This window comes from Camelus bactrianus, chromosome 2, assembly GCF_048773025.1.
Source record: "Camelus bactrianus isolate YW-2024 breed Bactrian camel chromosome 2, ASM4877302v1, whole genome shotgun sequence".
NCBI lineage: Eukaryota > Metazoa > Chordata > Mammalia > Artiodactyla > Camelidae > Camelus > Camelus bactrianus.
In genome coordinates this window covers 135,584,139-135,602,095 of record NC_133540.1, presented here as the reverse complement: position 1 = coordinate 135,602,095, position 17,957 = coordinate 135,584,139, and the positions used below count along the sequence as shown (strand labels likewise).

At 50.3% G+C, this 17,957-nt stretch overlaps 1 protein-coding gene across 5 annotated transcripts in view; it reads left to right on the top strand.

The window, feature by feature from the left end:
- NSD2 (nuclear receptor binding SET domain protein 2) overlaps positions 1–17,957 on the top strand; it is a 70,578-nt gene that overhangs the window by 7,355 nt on the left and 45,266 nt on the right. For 3 of the 5 annotated variants that reach the window (XM_074351891.1, XM_074351877.1, XM_074351905.1), the window contains exons 2-3: positions 13,597–14,222; positions 15,037–15,199. In XM_074351891.1, the coding sequence (XP_074207992.1) occupies positions 13,686–14,222; positions 15,037–15,199 (700 nt within the window). In that variant the 5' untranslated portion in view covers positions 13,597–13,685. Of the gene's footprint in view, positions 1–10,228; positions 12,134–13,596; positions 14,223–15,036; positions 15,200–17,957 lie in introns of those variants that run through there. The other 2 variants (XM_074351886.1, XM_074351900.1) reach the window with 2 other exon arrangements.

Sequence of the window (17,957 nt, the reverse complement as noted above, 5' to 3'; positions counted from 1 at the left end):
AGCGAGAAAGCAAGCTCTGGGTTGAGCCGTTACTGCTGCACAAGCTTGCCTAGGGGTTCTCGAGGTCCGGTCCCCAGAGTGGCAGCACTGGTCACCAGGAGCTCCTTAGAAATGCCCGCTCCCGGGCCCCCCCTTGAGCTGCTGAGTCAGGCTCTGGAGTGGGGTGCAGCGGCCTGTGTTCTCACAAGCCCGCGTGGTGCTGCTCCCTGATCAGCCAGTTAGGAGCCTGTGGCGTCAGTCCTTGTGGGGGGTGGGCCCGAGGGGAGAGGTGGTCCGCATATCAGCGGGAAGAGATTCTGGACAAAGCTGATAAAGCCTGTTGTTGGGATAGGAGGGAGGTGTCAGCGAGGCCCTGAGTTTTGTTGGACGAAACCAGATGGCGGAAGCACAGTTTGCTGTCCAGACTGTAGATTTTTGTGAGCGTTTGCATTTACTTCCCTTTCAAGTTTCAGAAACCAGGAAAAGCCGAGCAAGGAGATTTAAAACTCCCACTAACTCCTCCACTCAAGGATCAGGTCTCGGCAGAGCCCCCATTTGTGATGGTGCCCTCCCTGCGCTTCTGACCCTCACTTGCTGTCCCCACCTGCCCTCCCACGTGAGTGGAAGCATGACGCAGGCAGCACCCTTGCCTTGTCCCGGCCCCTGCCGCAGGTGTGCCTCTGAGGGTGAGCTGGTGGTGTGCTTGGGACTGGGGTGGCGGGCAGGGCCTGTGCCCGTCGGTGTGGCCTGGGTGCTGAGGACCCTGCTTCTCCAGGTTTGAAGTCCTCCGCGGTGCAGGCCGGAGCTGGCCGGAGAGGTGGAGGAGCTGTCTGACTTCACACAGCTTCCTCTTCCTCCTGGAGAGAAAAGGCGTGTTTTGGGGGGGAGCAGCTCTTCCCGGAATGAGAGCTGCAAGAACGCTGCTGTTAGGGTTCTCTCCTGTTGTTCTGTGTCTGAGATTGTGTACTTTATTTGTGGAAGAGGAGTTGAGATTAAGTGTCATATTAACAGTTTATTGGATTCTTTTCTGTTGAGTTCTGAAATCCGTATCAAGTATTTATTTCTTTAAAATTCAACTGCTTACAACTTCTTAGAGAAAACACTAGCAGTTCTTGTCAGTCCGGTGCCTACCTCTGGAGGCCAAGCTTGTGCGGTTCCTTGGACACCGTGTTAGGGCTCTCTGTGAGCGAGCAGGTGACACCAGTCAAGGGTCAGGACAAGTCACAGGTGATTACCCTCTCCACTTCCTTTGCAGAGGGCCCTGTTCATTTTTGCAGGCTGATAAACTTCTGAGACAGAGGAAACCTAGGTCTTGCTGGCCCACTAGAAATGAAATGTTTCAGCAAGATCTTGCCCTGGCTTCACTTTTCCGTCTCTTGAAGACTCCAAGGTGACTCCTTGGGGCCAGGCATAGCACTGGTGTGTGAAGGACACCCTGGGTGCTTGTGGGGAGCCTCTGCACTCTGTCTGGTCTGTCCCTGTCTTCCAGAAGCCACTGCTGCCTCCCCTGGTCGGTGCCGACTGCTCCTCTCGTTCTTGCTGTCGGTTTCAGAGCTGGTTCTCTGTCCTGACCGGATTCTGGCACCATCCCCACTGCCCTCCCTTTGTGAGTTCCCAGCACGAGGATGATGTAGCAGAAACTTAAGTTCTGAGCTTCAGCCTAGAGGCTGTAGAAATCTTACTTTTATATGTGTATATACTTTATTGAAGTATAATCAGTATACAATGTTGCGTTAATTTCTGGTGTACAGCACGATACTACAGTCATATAGGAACGTATATTCATTTTCATACTTTTTCACCATAAGTTATTGTAAGATTTTGAATGTAGTTCCCTCTGCTATACAATATAAACTTGTTTGTCTGTTTTATATATATTAGTTAGTATCTGCAAATCTCGAACTCCCAGTTTATCCCTTCCCACCCCCTTCTCCCCTGGTAACCATGAGTTTGTCTGTGGGTCTGTTTCTGTTTTGTAAATAAGTGCATTTGTGTGTGTTTTTAAGATTTCACAGAAAAGTAATATCATACGGTATTTTTCTTTCTCTTTCTGGCTTACTTCACTTAGACAGTGATGATCTCCAGGTCCATCTATGTTGCTGCAAATGGTATTATTTTATTGTTTTTTATGGCTGACTAGTATTCCATCGTATAAATATACCACAGCTTCTTTATCCATTCATCTATCGATGGACATTTAGGTTGTTTCCATGTCTTAGCTATTGTAAATAGTGCTGTTATGAACATTGGTGTGCAGGTGTCTTTTTGAATTAAGGTTCTCTCTGGATATATGCCCAGAAGTGGGATTGCTGGATCATATGGTAAGTCTATTTTTAGTTTTTTGAGGAATCTCCAAACTGTTTTCCATAGTGGCTGCACCAAACTGCATTCCCACCAGCAGTGTAGGAAGGTTCCCTTTTCTCCACACCCTCTCCAGCATTTATCGTTTGTGGAGTTTTGAATGATGGCCATTCCAACAGGTGTGAGGTGATACTTCAATGTAGTTTTGATTTGCATTTCTCTGATAATTAGTGATATTGAGCATTTTTTCATGTGCCTATTGGCCATTCTTATGTCTTCATTGGAGAATTGCTTGTTTAGGTCTTCTGCCCATTTTTGGATGGGTTTATTTTTTTCTTATTAAGCTGTATGAGCTGTTTATATGTTCTGGAAATTAAGCCCTTGTCAGTCTCACCTTTTGCAAATATTTTCTCCCATTCCATAGGTTGTCTTTTTGTTTTGCTTATGGTTTCCTTTGTTGTGCAAAACCTTATAAGTGTAATTAGGTCCTATTTGTTTCTTTTGCTTTTATTTTTATTGCTTGGGTAGACTGCCCTAGGAGAACATTGCTGAGATGTATGTCAGATAATGTTTTGCCTATGTTTCCTTGTAAGAGATTTATAGTGTCTTGTCTTACGTTTAAGTCTAAGCCATTTTGAGTTTATTTTTGTGTATGGTGTGAGGGAGTGTTCTAACTTCATTGATTTACATGCACCTGTCTAGTTTTCCCAACACCACTTGCTGAAGAGGCTGTCTTTACTCCATTGTATGTTTTTGCCTCGTTTGTCAGAAATTAATTAACCAAATGTTTGTGGATTTATTTCTGGGCTCTCTGCTGTTCCATTGACCTATATGTCTGTTTCTGTATCAATACCATGCTGTTTTGATTACTGTAGCTATGTAGTATTGTCTAAAGTTTGGGGGGGTTAGAAATCTTATTTTCAAGGGTGTGTAGTTTTTTTGACACATCATTAAGGCAAAATAGAAAGCTTGATTATTATTAATAATTTTATAATCAGAAAATACATTTTGTGAAAAATTTGTCTGAATCAGAAAAGTAGAAGGCAACTGACGACTCTGATCTTGCCAATCTAACAGTTAGGTCTATTTCCGGTTGACGCTTTCCGTCATCAGACTGGGCCATGCGCCCTGAAGACAGCCCCTCTGCACGGCCGCGGCAGAAGGTGGCCGGCCAGGCTCTGCTCTCGCAGCTGTTGCTCGTGGCGACTGTCTGTGTTTTTAAATAACTTGCTTAGTTTGCTGAGTTGAGGACTTTGAGGTTTATATACTATGTGTCAAGTTCTGTTGGCGGGAGATACGGATTTAGCTTTCTCATCCCCTGGCCTCCCACTTCCCCCTCCCCACTTCCAGGTACTGTGGCGTCTGGGTTGTCTCTTCCTACCTAATAAGCTATTCCAGAACTTAGTGGTTGAAAACCTGACATTTGTTTACAGCTTGAAGTTTGGACACGGTGTGCCTGCGTTAGCTTGTTGCTGCTCTCTGCTGCCGAGAGCCAGGTGGTTTCATTTGTGCTGCCCGCTGGTATTGGCCACAGCCCACCAGTTCCCTGCCCAGGGCCTCCTGTGAGGCTGCCTGGGCCCCCTCCCAGCATGGTGGTGGCTTCCCGAGGGAGGAGGAGAAGATGCCAGCGCTCTTTAGGGCAAGACTGGCTGCGGCCAGTCATTGCGTTTGCCGTATCTGCTGGTGAGCGTGGTCACGGGCCCAGGCCAGCCTCAGGGTGGAGACATAGACTTTATCTCTTGGTGGGGGAGTGGCAGAGTGTTTTTGGCTGCCTTTAGTCTACCACAGTTTTAAAAGAATTTTTGGTTTAAATGAATATTAATTGTTCTATTATTCAGCTAAACCAAACACTGAGTGCTCTGCAGGATGAATGCAAGAGACCACATGGTTTCGAATGAGGGTGGATAACAGGTCACTTGCAAAGAATCAGAAACCCTGACAGCATCAGCTCTCTTAAATAGACAAAATGTACACAGAAAACCCCAAAGTAATGAAGCAATGCCTTCAGATTTTTGAGAAAAATCATTTCCAACCTAAATTATACCCAGCCAAGCTATCAATCCAGTGCAGGTACAGAGCAGACCATTTTGGCATGCAAGTTTGCAGAAAAGCGCTGCCTCCCACACCTTCTCCAGTAACTTCCACCCCCACTAGAAACCATGTGGGTCTCTTGCATTCATCCTGCAGAGCACTCTTTGAGTCTCTTCTACCTTTTGATTCTGGGATGTCTTGAGTAATTTCTTTCACAATTTAAAAAATCTTGACTCCAGTTGTTTACATTTCTCCCCAGTTTTATTGAGGTGTAATTGACAAATAAGATTGTACATATTTAAAGTGTACCATGTCTAGAGACCTAATGCACAACATGATAAATATAATTAGCACTGCTGTACGTTACATATGAAAGTTAAGAGAGTACATCCTAAGAATTCTCCTCACGAGGAAAAAATATTGTTTCTGTTTCTTTAATGTTGCGTCTGTGTGAGGTGATAGGTGTTCATTAGACTTCCTGTGACAATCACTGCATGAAGTGAGTCAGATCATGGTGTGTGCACCTTTAGCCTGCAGTGCTCTGTGTCGGTCGTGTCTCAGTAAAACTAGGGGAAAAGGCATTAGGAAAACTGGAAGAATGGAGTGCGCAGTGTAACGATTGGACGTGTTGTGAAACAGTCTCCACAGGCGGGTTGATTAACACGTCAGTCCTCTTGCCCAGCTGCCTTCCAGTGGGAGTGTGAGCACGTGCAGGAGTCACCCTCTTGGTTTGTTTCAAGTGTGTTATTAATTGCAGTGACTCTACAGTGTATTTTTAGAACTTACTTTGTCTTAGAGATGAAAGTCTGTATCCTTTGGCCAACAGCTCCCCGTTTCCCCTCCCCCCAGCCTCTGGCAACTACCCGCTGTACCCTCTGCTTCTGTGGGGTGGACTTTCTATTTTATATTCCTCTCTCTGTCTAGCTAATGTCATGTAACATAATGTTCTCTGGGTTCGTCCATGCCTCAGATGCCAGGACTTCCTTTTTGATGACTGAATCATGTCCTTCGTGTGTATAAACGACATCATTTTCATCTGTTCGTGCACTGACGGACACCTAGGTTGTTTCAGTGTGTTGGTTCTTGGGAGTCGTGCTGCGGCGAACACAAGTGTGCAGATACCTCTTCAATACCCTGTTTCTTCTCCACTGATGTGTCCCCATGGGTGGGGTTACTGCATCACCTGTAGTTGTTTTTAATGTTTTGAGGAACCTGCACACCGCCTCCCACAGTGACTGCACCGTTGTGTCCCCACCGGCAGGGCAGGAGGGCTCCTTTTCGCCGCGTCCTCACCAGTGCTTGCTGTTTCTCGTCTTCTTGACGACAGTCCTTCTGGCAGGTGTGAGGTGGTGGCTCACCTTGGTTTCCACTTGTGTTGCTTGAGGCAGCAATGAGCATCTTTGCGTGTGCCTGTCGGCCGTCTGCATGTCTTCGGTGGAAAAATGGTCAGGTCTTTTCCATAATTTTTTAAATCTTCCGTTTCTGGAACTCCTATTATGTGGATATTTTGTTGGCATGATTTTCAGATTTTCTTCCTTTTTCTCTCCTGTGTTTCTCCTTTCCTTTCCCCTTCCTCACTTCTCTTCCCGTCTCCCGTGTCTCCCCCCTCCTTCCTGCCCTGCCCCTCCTTTCTTTTCTCCTTTTGGCAGGACTGTAGTAACGTATGGTATCTGGTTTTCTTTTTGTCCCCTTGGCAGCTGTGGAATGGAGTTACAGAGAGTGCAGGGATTTTTAATTATTTTGGAAATATTTTTACAGTTTCACAATATTCCTTTGAAAATTTGAAGAACTTTAATTAGATACTATATTCACATGCTTCAGAATTAAAACCTTTGGTGTCAAAAGCTCTCTACTTACCTCAGCCCCGGCCGCCGGTTCCCCTCCTGGAGGCGGCGGTGAGGCAGGGGCAGCCCGAGCCCTGTGCGGAGCGCGTGTGGAGCTTCCCTGCTGGTGGGCATGCGCCTGGAAGCTTCTCTCACTCCCTGTGCTGTGTGTTCCTCTAAGCTCCTAGTTCTCTTTTGCTTTAAAATTTTTGCCTCTTACAGTAAGTTTTCCTTGGATGCCTGATGGCCCTCAAGTGCAGCCTCATTGTTAAGCTTGGGTCTTGGAGCTGATGGCTGTGTCTGGGGGGGTCTCCACTGAGGGCCCAGGGCTCGGGACCACCATCAGTGTCAGCAGGTGTTTCCCCGAATCTGGGTGGAGGTCCTCTGGCCGGCGTGTCTGGCAGTTCACTGCCTTGAGTGGCCCTGCCTGGAGTGTACCCTGTCCTTGAACTGGACCCGTCTTGCTGTTGCTGGGGCGGGCTGGCCACCAGGCCGTGCGGAGGGCCAGGCCTGGGACTGCACGTTAGTGGACTGCAGTCCCGGCTCGTAGGCTTCACGTCCCCAGTGTTTGCTGTATGCGGTGACTTATCGTGCTTTTGTGCATGTCTTAGAGGGAAAATAGGAAAACACTCTATAGATACAGGAAAGATATGATTTAATATGTTTAATACCTTTTCATTCAACAAAAGATTTGGTATTTTTAAAATTGAGATAAAATTAGTATCAAATTCGCAAGTTAAACCATTTAACAGTGCGTAGTTCAGTGGCTTTTTGGTACGTGCCTGGTGTTCGTGCAGCCATTGCCACCACCCAATTCCTGAGTGTGTTCGTCCTCCCAGGGAGAAGTCCCCCTGCTCCCCTCAGCCCCTGGCGCCCCTGTTCTATGTTCTGCCTCCGGTTCGCCTGTCCCGGACCCTTCGTGTAAACAGCGTCACATAGGACGCAGCCCTTGAGACTGGCTGCTGTCACTCGGCCTGTTTTCCTGGCCCACCCACGTTGCAGTGTGTTCCTTTTTGCAGCTGAATGCCCTGCTGTATGGATGGATCCCATTTCTTTTGTCCAGTTAGCAGTTGTTGGATGTTGAGTTTGTTTTGCTTTTTTGAATAATTCTGTGAAAATTCTGGTACAAGTTTTTGTGTGAACTTAATGTTTTCAAATCTGTGCTGGGAAGATCCTTAGGAGTGGAGCTGCTGGGTTGTGTGGCAGCATGTGTGCGTGTGGCTTTCTGAGGAGCTGCTAGGTGGTTTCCCGCTGCATCTGCATCATTTTAGACCCCCATCCCCACCGTGTGAGACGCGTTGGAAGATTCGACACATTACACTAAGAAGACAGGGAGCGACGGGTCATGGGGCCAGGGACGATACCAGCTCCTGTGTCATCGTAAGGTTAAGGCTGGGACTGTGGGGGGCTGGCCTGGAGTGTGCCTGTGGCTCTAAGCTTCTTTGCAGGGAAAACGAAACAAGAGATAGGTCAGTTATTAAGTCCTTACTGTCACAGGTGCATTTCTGCAGGAGAAGCAAAACTTCGTGAGTAAATTCCAGATTCTAGAAAATGAAGCTTCTCAGGGAATTCTTGTGGAGGAAGGGGGCCCTCAGCGCCCTCAGCCCCTGTTCTTAGCACGCTCTGTCCTCTGTCACTGTTGTTCACAGACTTCCTTGATTCAGTCATCATCCGGGAAGGCAGGACCAAAATATATTCGAGGTGGACGAGTGTGACACATTAGAAAGCAAGGGGACAGTAGAGAATGTGTGTTTAAACCGTATTTGCAGACTTGACTTTTCCATTGTAAGCCTCTCTTCTGCTGCTGGAAGGACGACTTGGAGCTTGGTTCCCTCCTGGTGTGGCTCTGGGCGATATCCTGAAGTCATTACTTCAGTGTCCCGGCATTGAGACTTCTCCACAGGGACTCTCCTCAGTTTGGTTTACAGGGCGGGCCCCGCAGCCTGCGGCTGGACATCTCGGCAGCCTGGAGAGCGGGGCAGTGGGCAGCATGTGCCTGCGGTCGGAGCCTGGGGAGGAGGGCTTTGGGGCTTGCTCAGCTGGGCCAGGAGGGACATTCTTCCCACCAACTTCCCATCCTCCACCCCATCTTTCTCTTTCCTCTAGAATGAAGCTGCTGTAAACATCTGTGTGCAGGTCTCTGTATGGATGGCAGTTTTCAATTTGGGTAAACACCAAGGAGTGGGATCGCCGAATCATACGGTGAAAGTGTGTTTACTTCTGTAAGAAGCCGCCACACTGTCGTCCAAAGTGCCTGCACCAGTCTGCGTTCCTGTGCACAGTGGTGAGGGTTCTGTTGCTCCACATCCTCACCAGCACTTGGTGTTGTCAGTCTTCTGGATTTTGGCCATTCTGATGGGTGTGGAGTGGTGTCTCACTTTAATTTGCATTTTCCTGATGACATGATGTGGAGCGTCTTTTTATATGCTCATTTGCCGTTTGTGTATCTTCTTTGGTGTCTGTTAAGATTTTTGGCCGGTTTTGTTTGGGTGGTTTATTTTCATACTGTGTTTTAAGAGTTCTTTGTATATTTTGGATAACAGTCCTTTGTCACATAATGCCTTTTGCAGATATTCTCTCCCCATCTGTGACTTGTCTCCTCATCCTTTTGACATTGTCTTTCATAAAGCAGAAGGTGTTTTTTTTTGTTCGTTTTTTTACTGAAGTCCAGCATATTAATGATCTCTTTCATGGATTTTTGCTTTGGTGTTTTATCTAGAAGGTCTAAAAGGTTGCTGCTAGACCCAAGGTTCAGGTTTTCTCTGGAGGCTTTGTGCTTTTGCATTTTACGTTTAGATTTATGATCCATTTTGAGTTAATTTTTGTGAAGGGTGTAAAGTCTGTGTAGATTCATTTCTTCTTGCATGTAGATGTCCCATTGTTACAGCACCATTTGTAGAAAAGACTGTCTTTTTCTTGAGGGAACGTTGGCTTATAGTACGTTTCGTGTGTGAATCATTATAATCCTACTTCTGTCTGCCACAGTGTGCTCACCACCAGAAAGTCAGTTTCCATCTGTCACCATACAGCTGGCCCCTTTACCCGTGTCACCCTCCCCACCTCACCTTTTCTCTGATAACCACTACTCTTCTCTGTATCTACATGTTTGGTGTGTTTATTTATTTTGTCTTTAAAAAAGACTTATTTTTGCTCCAGTGTGTCGTCTTTGCTCCTTTGTCAAAGATGAGTTGCCTCTATTTGAGGGTCTGCTTCTGGTTTCTCTGGCCTGCTTTGCTGACCTTTTTTTCTGCCTGTCATCTTGCCGACATGACACCGGCTCCGTCACCTTCACGGTGCCTGGAGGCCCAGCGTGCCAGTGCTCCAGCTTGTCCTTCTCCAGTGCTACATCGGCTGTTCTTGGTCTTCTGGTTCCCCACCTGAACTTCAGGGGCAGTTTTGGTATCTACAGGACAGCTTGTTGGGATTCTGAACGGGGTTGCGCTTGACCTGCAGATCAAGTTAGGACGAACGGACATCATGATGGTACTGAGCCATCCTGTCTGTGAATGTGGAACGTCTTTCCGTTTGTTTAGCTTTTCTTTGCTCCCCCTCACCAGGGGTTTGTAGTTTTCCGCACTGGGGTCTTGTACGTGTTTTGCTGGGTTTATTCTCAAGTGTTCCACTTTTTTGAGTGCAGATTGTACCCGTTCACCACTGTCGTGTGGGGAAGTGGTTGCCTCTTGTGTGTCATTAGCCTTGTCTCCCGAAGCCTTGCTACGGTTGCTTGTAGGTTCCAGGAGTTGTTCTGTTCTTTCAGATTTTGCACACAGATGCTGATGTCATCTGTGAACAAAAGACAGTTTTAGTTCTCCCTTTCCAATTTATATACCTTTTATTCCCTTTTCTTGTCTTATTGTATTAGCTAGGATGGCAGAGTATGTTTTATCTCATTTTGACCAATGCTGTAACTCTAACACCTAAAATTTAGTGTCTGGCACTTTTTAGGTGCATTATAAATTTTTGAAAGAATGAAGTATGAATGTTATGTCTCTTAATCGCTCAAATACTTTTCCTCTCTTTACCAGTCATAGGCCTTGGTGATTTGTTCAGATTTATCTTTTACTCTATTAATTATACATTTAGTTGTATTTAGTCTGCTATATTCAACTCAGCTGTTGAATTTTTTTTATTTCAGTAACTAGTTTTCTTTTTCAAATCTGCGAGTAATGAAAAACTTCCTATGTTATTCTGTGGAAGACCTTGCGTATCGCTCTATGCCTAGCTCTGTGGGCGGCCCTCCCGGGTGGTGGCGGCTGTGTGCAATGTCACCTCTGTCTCCTGGCTCACCTCGGCAGGGAGCGCACCCAGGCTCTGGGCTGTAGAACACCCCCTGAGCAGCTTCCCAGCTGCCATGCAGGGCCTGCCAGCGCCACTCATTTTAGGCCCGTTTTTATCTGGGTTTCTTGGCTCAGGATTTGGGGCACCACGGCCTTGTGAGGCAAGAGTTCTCTAGGGTGATTCTGTCTCCCCAGGGGCGTCGGGTGGATGTTGCTGTGGCCCAGCCACCCGTGGGCTGGCCAGTGGTGAGGCTCTGGTGACAGTGCTGTGACAGCCGACACTCTGGTCTTCTCTGGGCGGTGCCTGTGGGCTGGCCCTCGGTCCCCAGGAACCGGAGTGCAGGTGAGAGGGTGCAGTCCTATGCCACCGTGAGTGGCGGCGGGGCCAGATTCAAGCGCGGGCTGTGGCCTTCATGCTGTGCTCCGAACCGCGGCAGCCGTGCTCCGCCCTGCCGACCGGCCGCCGCCGCGCAGGGGCCCTCAGCTCCGCACTGGCCGCCGAGCACAGCCTTGAATCCTGTGGTCCTGTCCTGGGCAGCCCGTGCCCTGTGAGGCTCAGTGCTGTTCCTTCTTCGTTTCTGGACCTGAAGATTTCCCCTTTCTTGTTTTGAATTAGGCGATACAGCTAACCTCTTTTTTGTTTAAAAAAATAATTTGGCCGCCTTCACCAGAAATCTCCTGCGATGTGTTAACAGGTGACAGAACGTTAATGGAGTTCCTGACGTTGAGTCGTCATTTCTGGGTAAACCCTCTTTAGTCTTAGTGTCTTACCACGTAGCGCCTGGTGCTGGCAGTCACGCTGCTCCTGGTCTGTGGCTCTTTTCTGCGTTCATTTTCCTGGTTTTGGTGTGAAAGCTGTGCCAGCCTCATGCATCATTTTGGGAAACTCCATCGTTGTCTGTGTTCTGGAAAGACTTAAACAGTAGGAATGGTATGTTTGCGTGCTGGATGGTACACAGCAGCTGGAGAGACCGAGCTGCCCCGTGTGTTGACGAGGGGGATGCGAGGACAGGGCCGTCGAGCCACTGCTGTGAGGGGCAGGAGTGGCAGTGGGTGTGACGTGACTTGTGCGGGGACTTTCCGCCGGGGTCTCACCCTGGTGCCGGGATGACCCGCTGCAGACGTTCTTTGTTCTGCTCAGTGGCATTAAGTACACTCACACTGTGCAGCCGTCACCACCACCCGTCCCAGAACTCTTTACATCTTGCAAATCTGAAAGGCTGTCCCCACGAAAGCCACAGCTCCCCATCCTCCCCTCCCCTGGCTCCTGGAGCCGCCGTTCTGCCATCTGTCTTTATGGACTTGATCACTCACACAGGTGCAGTCACACAGTATTTGTCCTGTTGTGACTGTCTTATTTCACTCGGAATGTCCTCAGAACTCATCCAGGTTGTAGCAGGCGTCCAGAGTGTCCTTCCTGTTTAGGGCTGAGGCGTGTCCTTTGTGTGCATGGACACTTGGGCTGCTTCCGCCTTTGCCTGTTGTGGACGGTGCTGTTCTGTACACGGGGTTCAGATATCTTTGAAACCCTGCTTTCAGTTCTTCTGGGTAAGTATCCAGAAGTGGAATTGCTGGGTCATATTAATTTTTTGAGGAACTTCCGTAGTGTTTTCCACAGCAGCCGCGCCATTTTACATCCTATCAGCAGTGCACAGGGGTTCAAGTTTCTCCACAGCGTCACAGGCACCTGCTTTCTGTCTGTCTGACGGTGGCCGTCCTCGGGTGAGAGTGTTGCTTTGGTTTGTTTTTGTCTAGCAGCTGAGTCTTGCTTCTGGTATTCCCTAAGCTAGGCTGTTTGGACTCTGCCCTGTGCGTGTGGAGACCTGGATTTATTTGGGCGGGGCTCCCCTTCCCCCGCACACCCACTGCGCTTGCCTCCCGCCCGCTCAGGGGCCGGCCCAGCCGCTCCCCCAGCTCGCTCTCTCCCTAGTGCCTTTAGGTGCTCGTCTCCTACTTTTGTCCAGTTAGGCTGATGTGAGCCAGAATAGGAAGCCGCACCGATTTACCTGCAGAAACAGTTCTGCGGAGTCAGAGCTCTCGTGTGTGTGCGGCTAAGCTGGACTTAGGGTGCTAAGTGGGCTCCTCTCCCCGGGCCCCCCTCAGCTGCGCGGCTGCCACCCTGGCTGTTTCCGTGGGCACCGGGGGTCGCAGCCCGGACAGCTCCTCACTGCTGCACATTGCACGCCAGCGTTCTCTGCCGGATAGCTCTTTGCTGGGAGGCCGCCATGTGTGCTGAGGATGCTTAGCTGCACCCTTGACCCTCCCCAGTAGGTGTCACTGGCAGCCCCGAGGCAACGCCACACGTCTCTGGGGGCAGAGCTGTCCCCACGTGCGGCCCGGCTGCTCCCCGGGTCTGATGCGCCCGCGTGCCGCCTTCTTGGAGGAGTTTCGTTGGTGGCTGTCGTGCACTTGGTGGGTGTCATCCCAGCTGGAACGGTGCCTGCCTGTTACTGTTCCAGGCTGCCCACCGGGTGTCCCCAGCTAGGGCTGTAGCTGTGCCGGGAAGATCCCATGCCCCCGGGCCTCCCTCATCACTTGGTGAGTTGTGCAAAGTAAGGCCCTGTGGTGCCGCCCCGGACCAATTCGTCGTCACAGGAACGGTAACTGGACTTCACTGTTGACGTGGTGCTCCTTGTCAGGGCACTGACTTTGGGCCTGGTGTGGTGGGGGTCTGGGAGGGATTGGCCAGACTGAGCCGTCTCACCGTCCCCGCCAGGGGTGGGAGATGGGTCTTTGAGCTTTGCCGACTGGTTATCTCGGGTGTATCCTGGTCCCCCTCAGCTGTGACATGAGGAGCTGTGTTTGGTCTTCAGTGCCTCCCGTTAATCCTTCTCACGGGCCTGGCTTTGTGGTCGCTGCCTCAGGCACTGTCCCTGTGGCAGGCGGCCTGCCACAGGTGATCTGGTCTCCCAGGTGAGGGAGCAGATGGGTGGGCATCCATGGCCCACTGCTGGTCAGGATGGCAGCCTGGCCTGGTGTCCGTCCCTTTCCTTTCACTGCACCGTTTTGTGATTCTTGTCATTTTTGTGATATTTGAGTTGCCTCCTGTGACCTAACTCATTATACAAAACACCATAAATTGCCTCGATAAACCCCACAAAGTGGTGGAGAGCTTTGTTGGCATGCTCATTTCGGGATTTAAATGTAGTATGTTTCTCTTTCTTTTTGTGTTCCTGATACCGCAGTGTTCCAAGAACGGGAGCATCTGGGCTGAGTGGCGTTTAGCCTCGGAAACAGTTGTCTTTCTGCTGGGAAGGCGGTCAGGGGCGTGAAGATGAAGCAGGCCCCGGAGGTCGTTGGCGGCACAAATGGGAAGACGCAGAGCTGTGAAGTGAGCCGTGAGTGTTCCGTGTTCCTCGGCAAAGGCCCGCTCTCCGCAGGCCTGCAGGAGGGGGTGGTGCCCAAGTTCAACGGCCACGAGGCGCTGCCCTTCATCCCGACTGAGAAGCTGAAAGATCTCACTTCCCGCGTCTTTAACGGAGAGCCCGGTGCTCACGATGCCAGGTTGCGTTTTGAGTCCCCGGAAATGAAGGGACTTGGGACACCGCCTAACACTACCCCTGTCAAAAATGGCTCTCCGGAAATCAAGCTGAAAATCACTAAGACGTACATGAATGGGAAACCTCTCTTTGAATCTTCCATCTGTGGCGACGGTGCTGCTGCTGGGCCCCCATCAGAAGAGAACAGACACGGTCCAGAAAGTAAGGCGCGGAGGAGCAGGAAGAGAAGCATGAAGTACGACTCCTTGCTGGAGCAGGGCCTTGTGGAGGCAGCCCTGGTGTCCCGGATTTCGAGTCCCTCGGATAAAAAGGTATTTGAGACGAGGTCTGCCTGGGGCGGGGTGGTGAGCCTGGGGAGCCACGAGGGGACACTCTGGGTATGGAGCACTCCTGGCGGGAGGCCCGAGGTCACGCTGACCGTGCTTGTGCCCCTGGATAGGAATGGGGCCTGGTGTGCGGAGGGCCCCTCGTCAGGCCTCCAGCCTCCTGGTTGGCCTGGGCTGTCAGTGGAGGCTGAGGCTCCTAGAGCCTCGAGACTCGGATGGTGGAGCCGAGACTCGCTGCCAGGTCCCGCCACGTCCTCGCCACCCGGGTCCTCTCTCCAGAGGAGCTTCAGCAGACTGGGGCTCAGAAGGGGTGGGAGGGTCAGAGTACGGATTCTTTGGCCGGTGGATGAAGACACCCACCAGGCCAAAGGAAATAGGTTTATGTAGAGATCTTTGCAGTGTTGGGCACCTGCCCTGTGCCTTTTAGCTGAGGGCAGGAGACAGTTTCGATGCAGTGGTATCGAGGCTGCCACCTAAGAGCCAGTGAGGAAAAGCACCCTTTGTCAGAGGTGTGTGCGTGTGCGTGTGCGTGTCGGACCCCAGCCTGAGTGAGCCTCTGTCTTCTGTGGACGGAGGGCTGGTGTAGGGGCGGGCACTGGATGTGTCTTTTTTTAAGGTTATTTTTGTTGTTTGTTTTTTGGGAGGGGTGGGCAAGGGAGCCGGTAATTAGGTTTATTTATTTATTTACTTTTTAACAGGTACTAGGGCTTGAACCCAGGACCTCATGCGCGCTAAGCACACACTCTGCCACTGAGCTGTACCCTTCCCCCTGGATGTGTCTTTTGTTGTTCATTGTCAGGTTCCAGCTAAGAAAGAATCCTGTGCAAACACGGGCAGAGACAAAGACCACCAGCTGAAATACACCGTGGGCGATCTGGTGTGGTCCAAGGTGTCCGGGTACCCATGGTGGCCGTGCATGGTCTCGGCGGACCCCCTCCTGCACAGCTACACCAAGCTGAAAGGTACTGCGTGGGCTGCCCTTCCAGCGCTCTGCTCGGCCTCAGTTGTCTGCGTCTCTAGACTTCTCTTAAGTAGCCTTCCTTAAATAGCCCTGCTTTGGTTCTTTCTTTCCTTTTTTTTTGGTGTTAAAATACACAAACATAAAATTTACCATCTTAACCATTTTGAGTGCACAGTTGAGTGGTGTGAAATGCGTTCCCATTGCTGTGCAGCCATTCCCGCCATCCATCACCAGGTTTCTTTTCGTCCTGGGACTCTGAAATCCTGCCCTGTGAAGTGGGGAGCCCTCAGTCCCCCCACCCAGCCCTGGCAGCTGCTCTGCTTTGCACCCGCTGCCTTTCCCTTAAGACTGGTGATGTTGGACGTCTTTTCATGTGTTTACTGGCCATTCATACATCATGGTAACCAGGTTGTTTGGGGCTTTTGTTGTTAAGTTTATTGTGGTTCATCTCGCAACTTTGCCTAAGGTTGGTGATTCAGATGTGACACGTTGCCCTTTCTTTTTATGTCCAAGTCAGGTATGTACCTTATCTGACTGAGTACTGATGGGGTAGCAGTCTTTGCCTTGTATTGCTCCTCAGGTTTTATGATAAGTTTACTATTATTTAGATAGCCTGTGATTGCTTATGTCAGCATGACTTTCAGAAATAGTATTTTATACTAAGTTTGAGTTATAAAGATGTCCCAGTTTATTTTATTAGGTCTGTGGGATGAAGGAAAAAAACTTGAAATAGTCATCTTTGGTGTCAAGGAAACTTGGGAATGTAAACCAGTACAGGACACAGCTGAATAGTATATTGAGAATGTGATACGTTATTGACACAGATTAGAGCAGACACCAATTTAAATGGTAATTAGACAGGTCATGAAGCACATAAAAGCTCACGTGTGTTTGCAGGAGAAAAACAAGAGGTGGTGTGAGATTCTTGTGGAAAGTTCTTCTAGAGGAAAGTTTGCATTTGGTTTGAGGAAGGTGAGATGGGCTGACCCAGTTGGAGCCGACCCGTCACTGCCCAGGGGACCCGTGCCCCCAGAGCCGTGGTGAGCAGAGCTGTTGGTCGGCCCAGTGCTGCCAGCCGGTCAGCCTTGCTTGGCTCTCGCCGTGAGTGCGTGTCCCCTCTTGATCTCGGGCTAGAGGCCTGAGCTCTTACAGGGGCAGTGCTGCTGGGAGTGAGGTACGGCGGTGCCTCTCCTGTAAACAGACCTGTTGGGCATGGATTCAGGAGGAAGAGGACCTTGCCTGGGTCCTAGGGGCCCCTCCCTGAGTCCTGGCCTGGCCTCCTGCCCCTGGGGGCGTTGGGTTCTGCCCGCAGACCCAGGCATGTGCCTGTGGGCCGGCTTCAGCTCTCACTCCATGGAGGACCCCAGAATCATGGGAGTTCTGTCCCAGGGCCTCAGGGACCCCGGGATGCACCCCAAGGTCTAGACTTGGTTGGAGCATTAGAAATACCCGCTGGGACTGAAGCGGGGCTGCTCTGGTGTGGTTGGCGTGGGCCTCTGCCTGCGCAGCAGGGCTGTGCGAGGGGGGCCCTTGGAACCGGGCGTGGGCCGCACTCAGCCAACACAGGTGGAAGCTAAGTGGGTTTCGGGCTTCTCACCACTTGTTCACGTAGCACATCGCAAGCAACCTCTTGTGACTCTTCTAGTGTCTGGGATTTCTGCTCTGTGCATGTGGACCTCTGAGCATCTCAGACCCCTGTGACTGAAGGAGGCCCTGACATCTCTTTGCTCCAGCTACTGAGATTAGTTACCTAGCTGATTGCATTGTGTGTGTCCCCCTGCTTTGGGGTCAGATGAGTCCTGTGGTCTACGCCAGCTGCTCCGAGTGATGTCCACACGACCACCACTCTTACCCAGCTCTCACTTCCCGTTTCTCCCCGCCAGCCCTCACTCTGGCTAAGTGCCTTCACACTTCGGCTTACGGCCTTGCAGCAGTGGCCTCTGAGTGGAGGCGCGGGCTCTGGGCCAGCTTGTTTGGGGCCAGCTCAGCCGGCTGCTCTGGTCGTGAACTGCTTAATGTTTTTAAACCTCAGTTTCCCTTTGTCCGAAGAATGAAGATACTAACATTACTTTTTTGAAACGACCTTAGCGCGGTGACCAGTGAGAGTCAACCATTGTCATTATCGTCCTTTTTTTTTTTTTTTTTTAACTTTTAAAGCCTGAATTTTTATTGTGTCCACCCCTCTGCCCTGGTCACCTGTAAGGCTTTTTCCTGTGAACACTGCTGTTTGAGCAGGTGTTTCCCCTGCAGGAGCCTGGTCTTTGGTGATTTAATTTTAATAATTTTGGATCTATTTTTAGTGCTAACGTAAAGTTACCGGGTGCTCTCCCAGTTTTCATAATGCCAAGTGGTTACACCTGGGGTCTGTCTTTTTAAAAAATATTTTATTTATTGTTTGCTTGTTTTTTCACTTAAGAACTTTTCAAGCCCACTGTTCAAAGTGGACAGTGCGTGGACACCTGTCTAGCCTCAGCTGGGTTGCCAGCCTTAAACCCTTGACCTGCCCCATCGCTGTCTTTCCGCACATGAACACCCCCCACTCTGCCAGCCCGTCTGAACGCAGGCTGCAGACGTCGCAGCGCTTTACCTCTACACGTCAGCGAGAGTCCGCTAAGAACAGGGGCAGCAGCCCGACCACACGTGGGAAGCGTCGCGTCGGCAGCTTGGTCCCTTGTGGGGTCCTGGCTTAGGCGTCCCAGGAGTCTTCAGTGTGTCCTCAGGCCTGCTCGCTCCTCCCTGCAGGACCGAGTCGGGGCTGC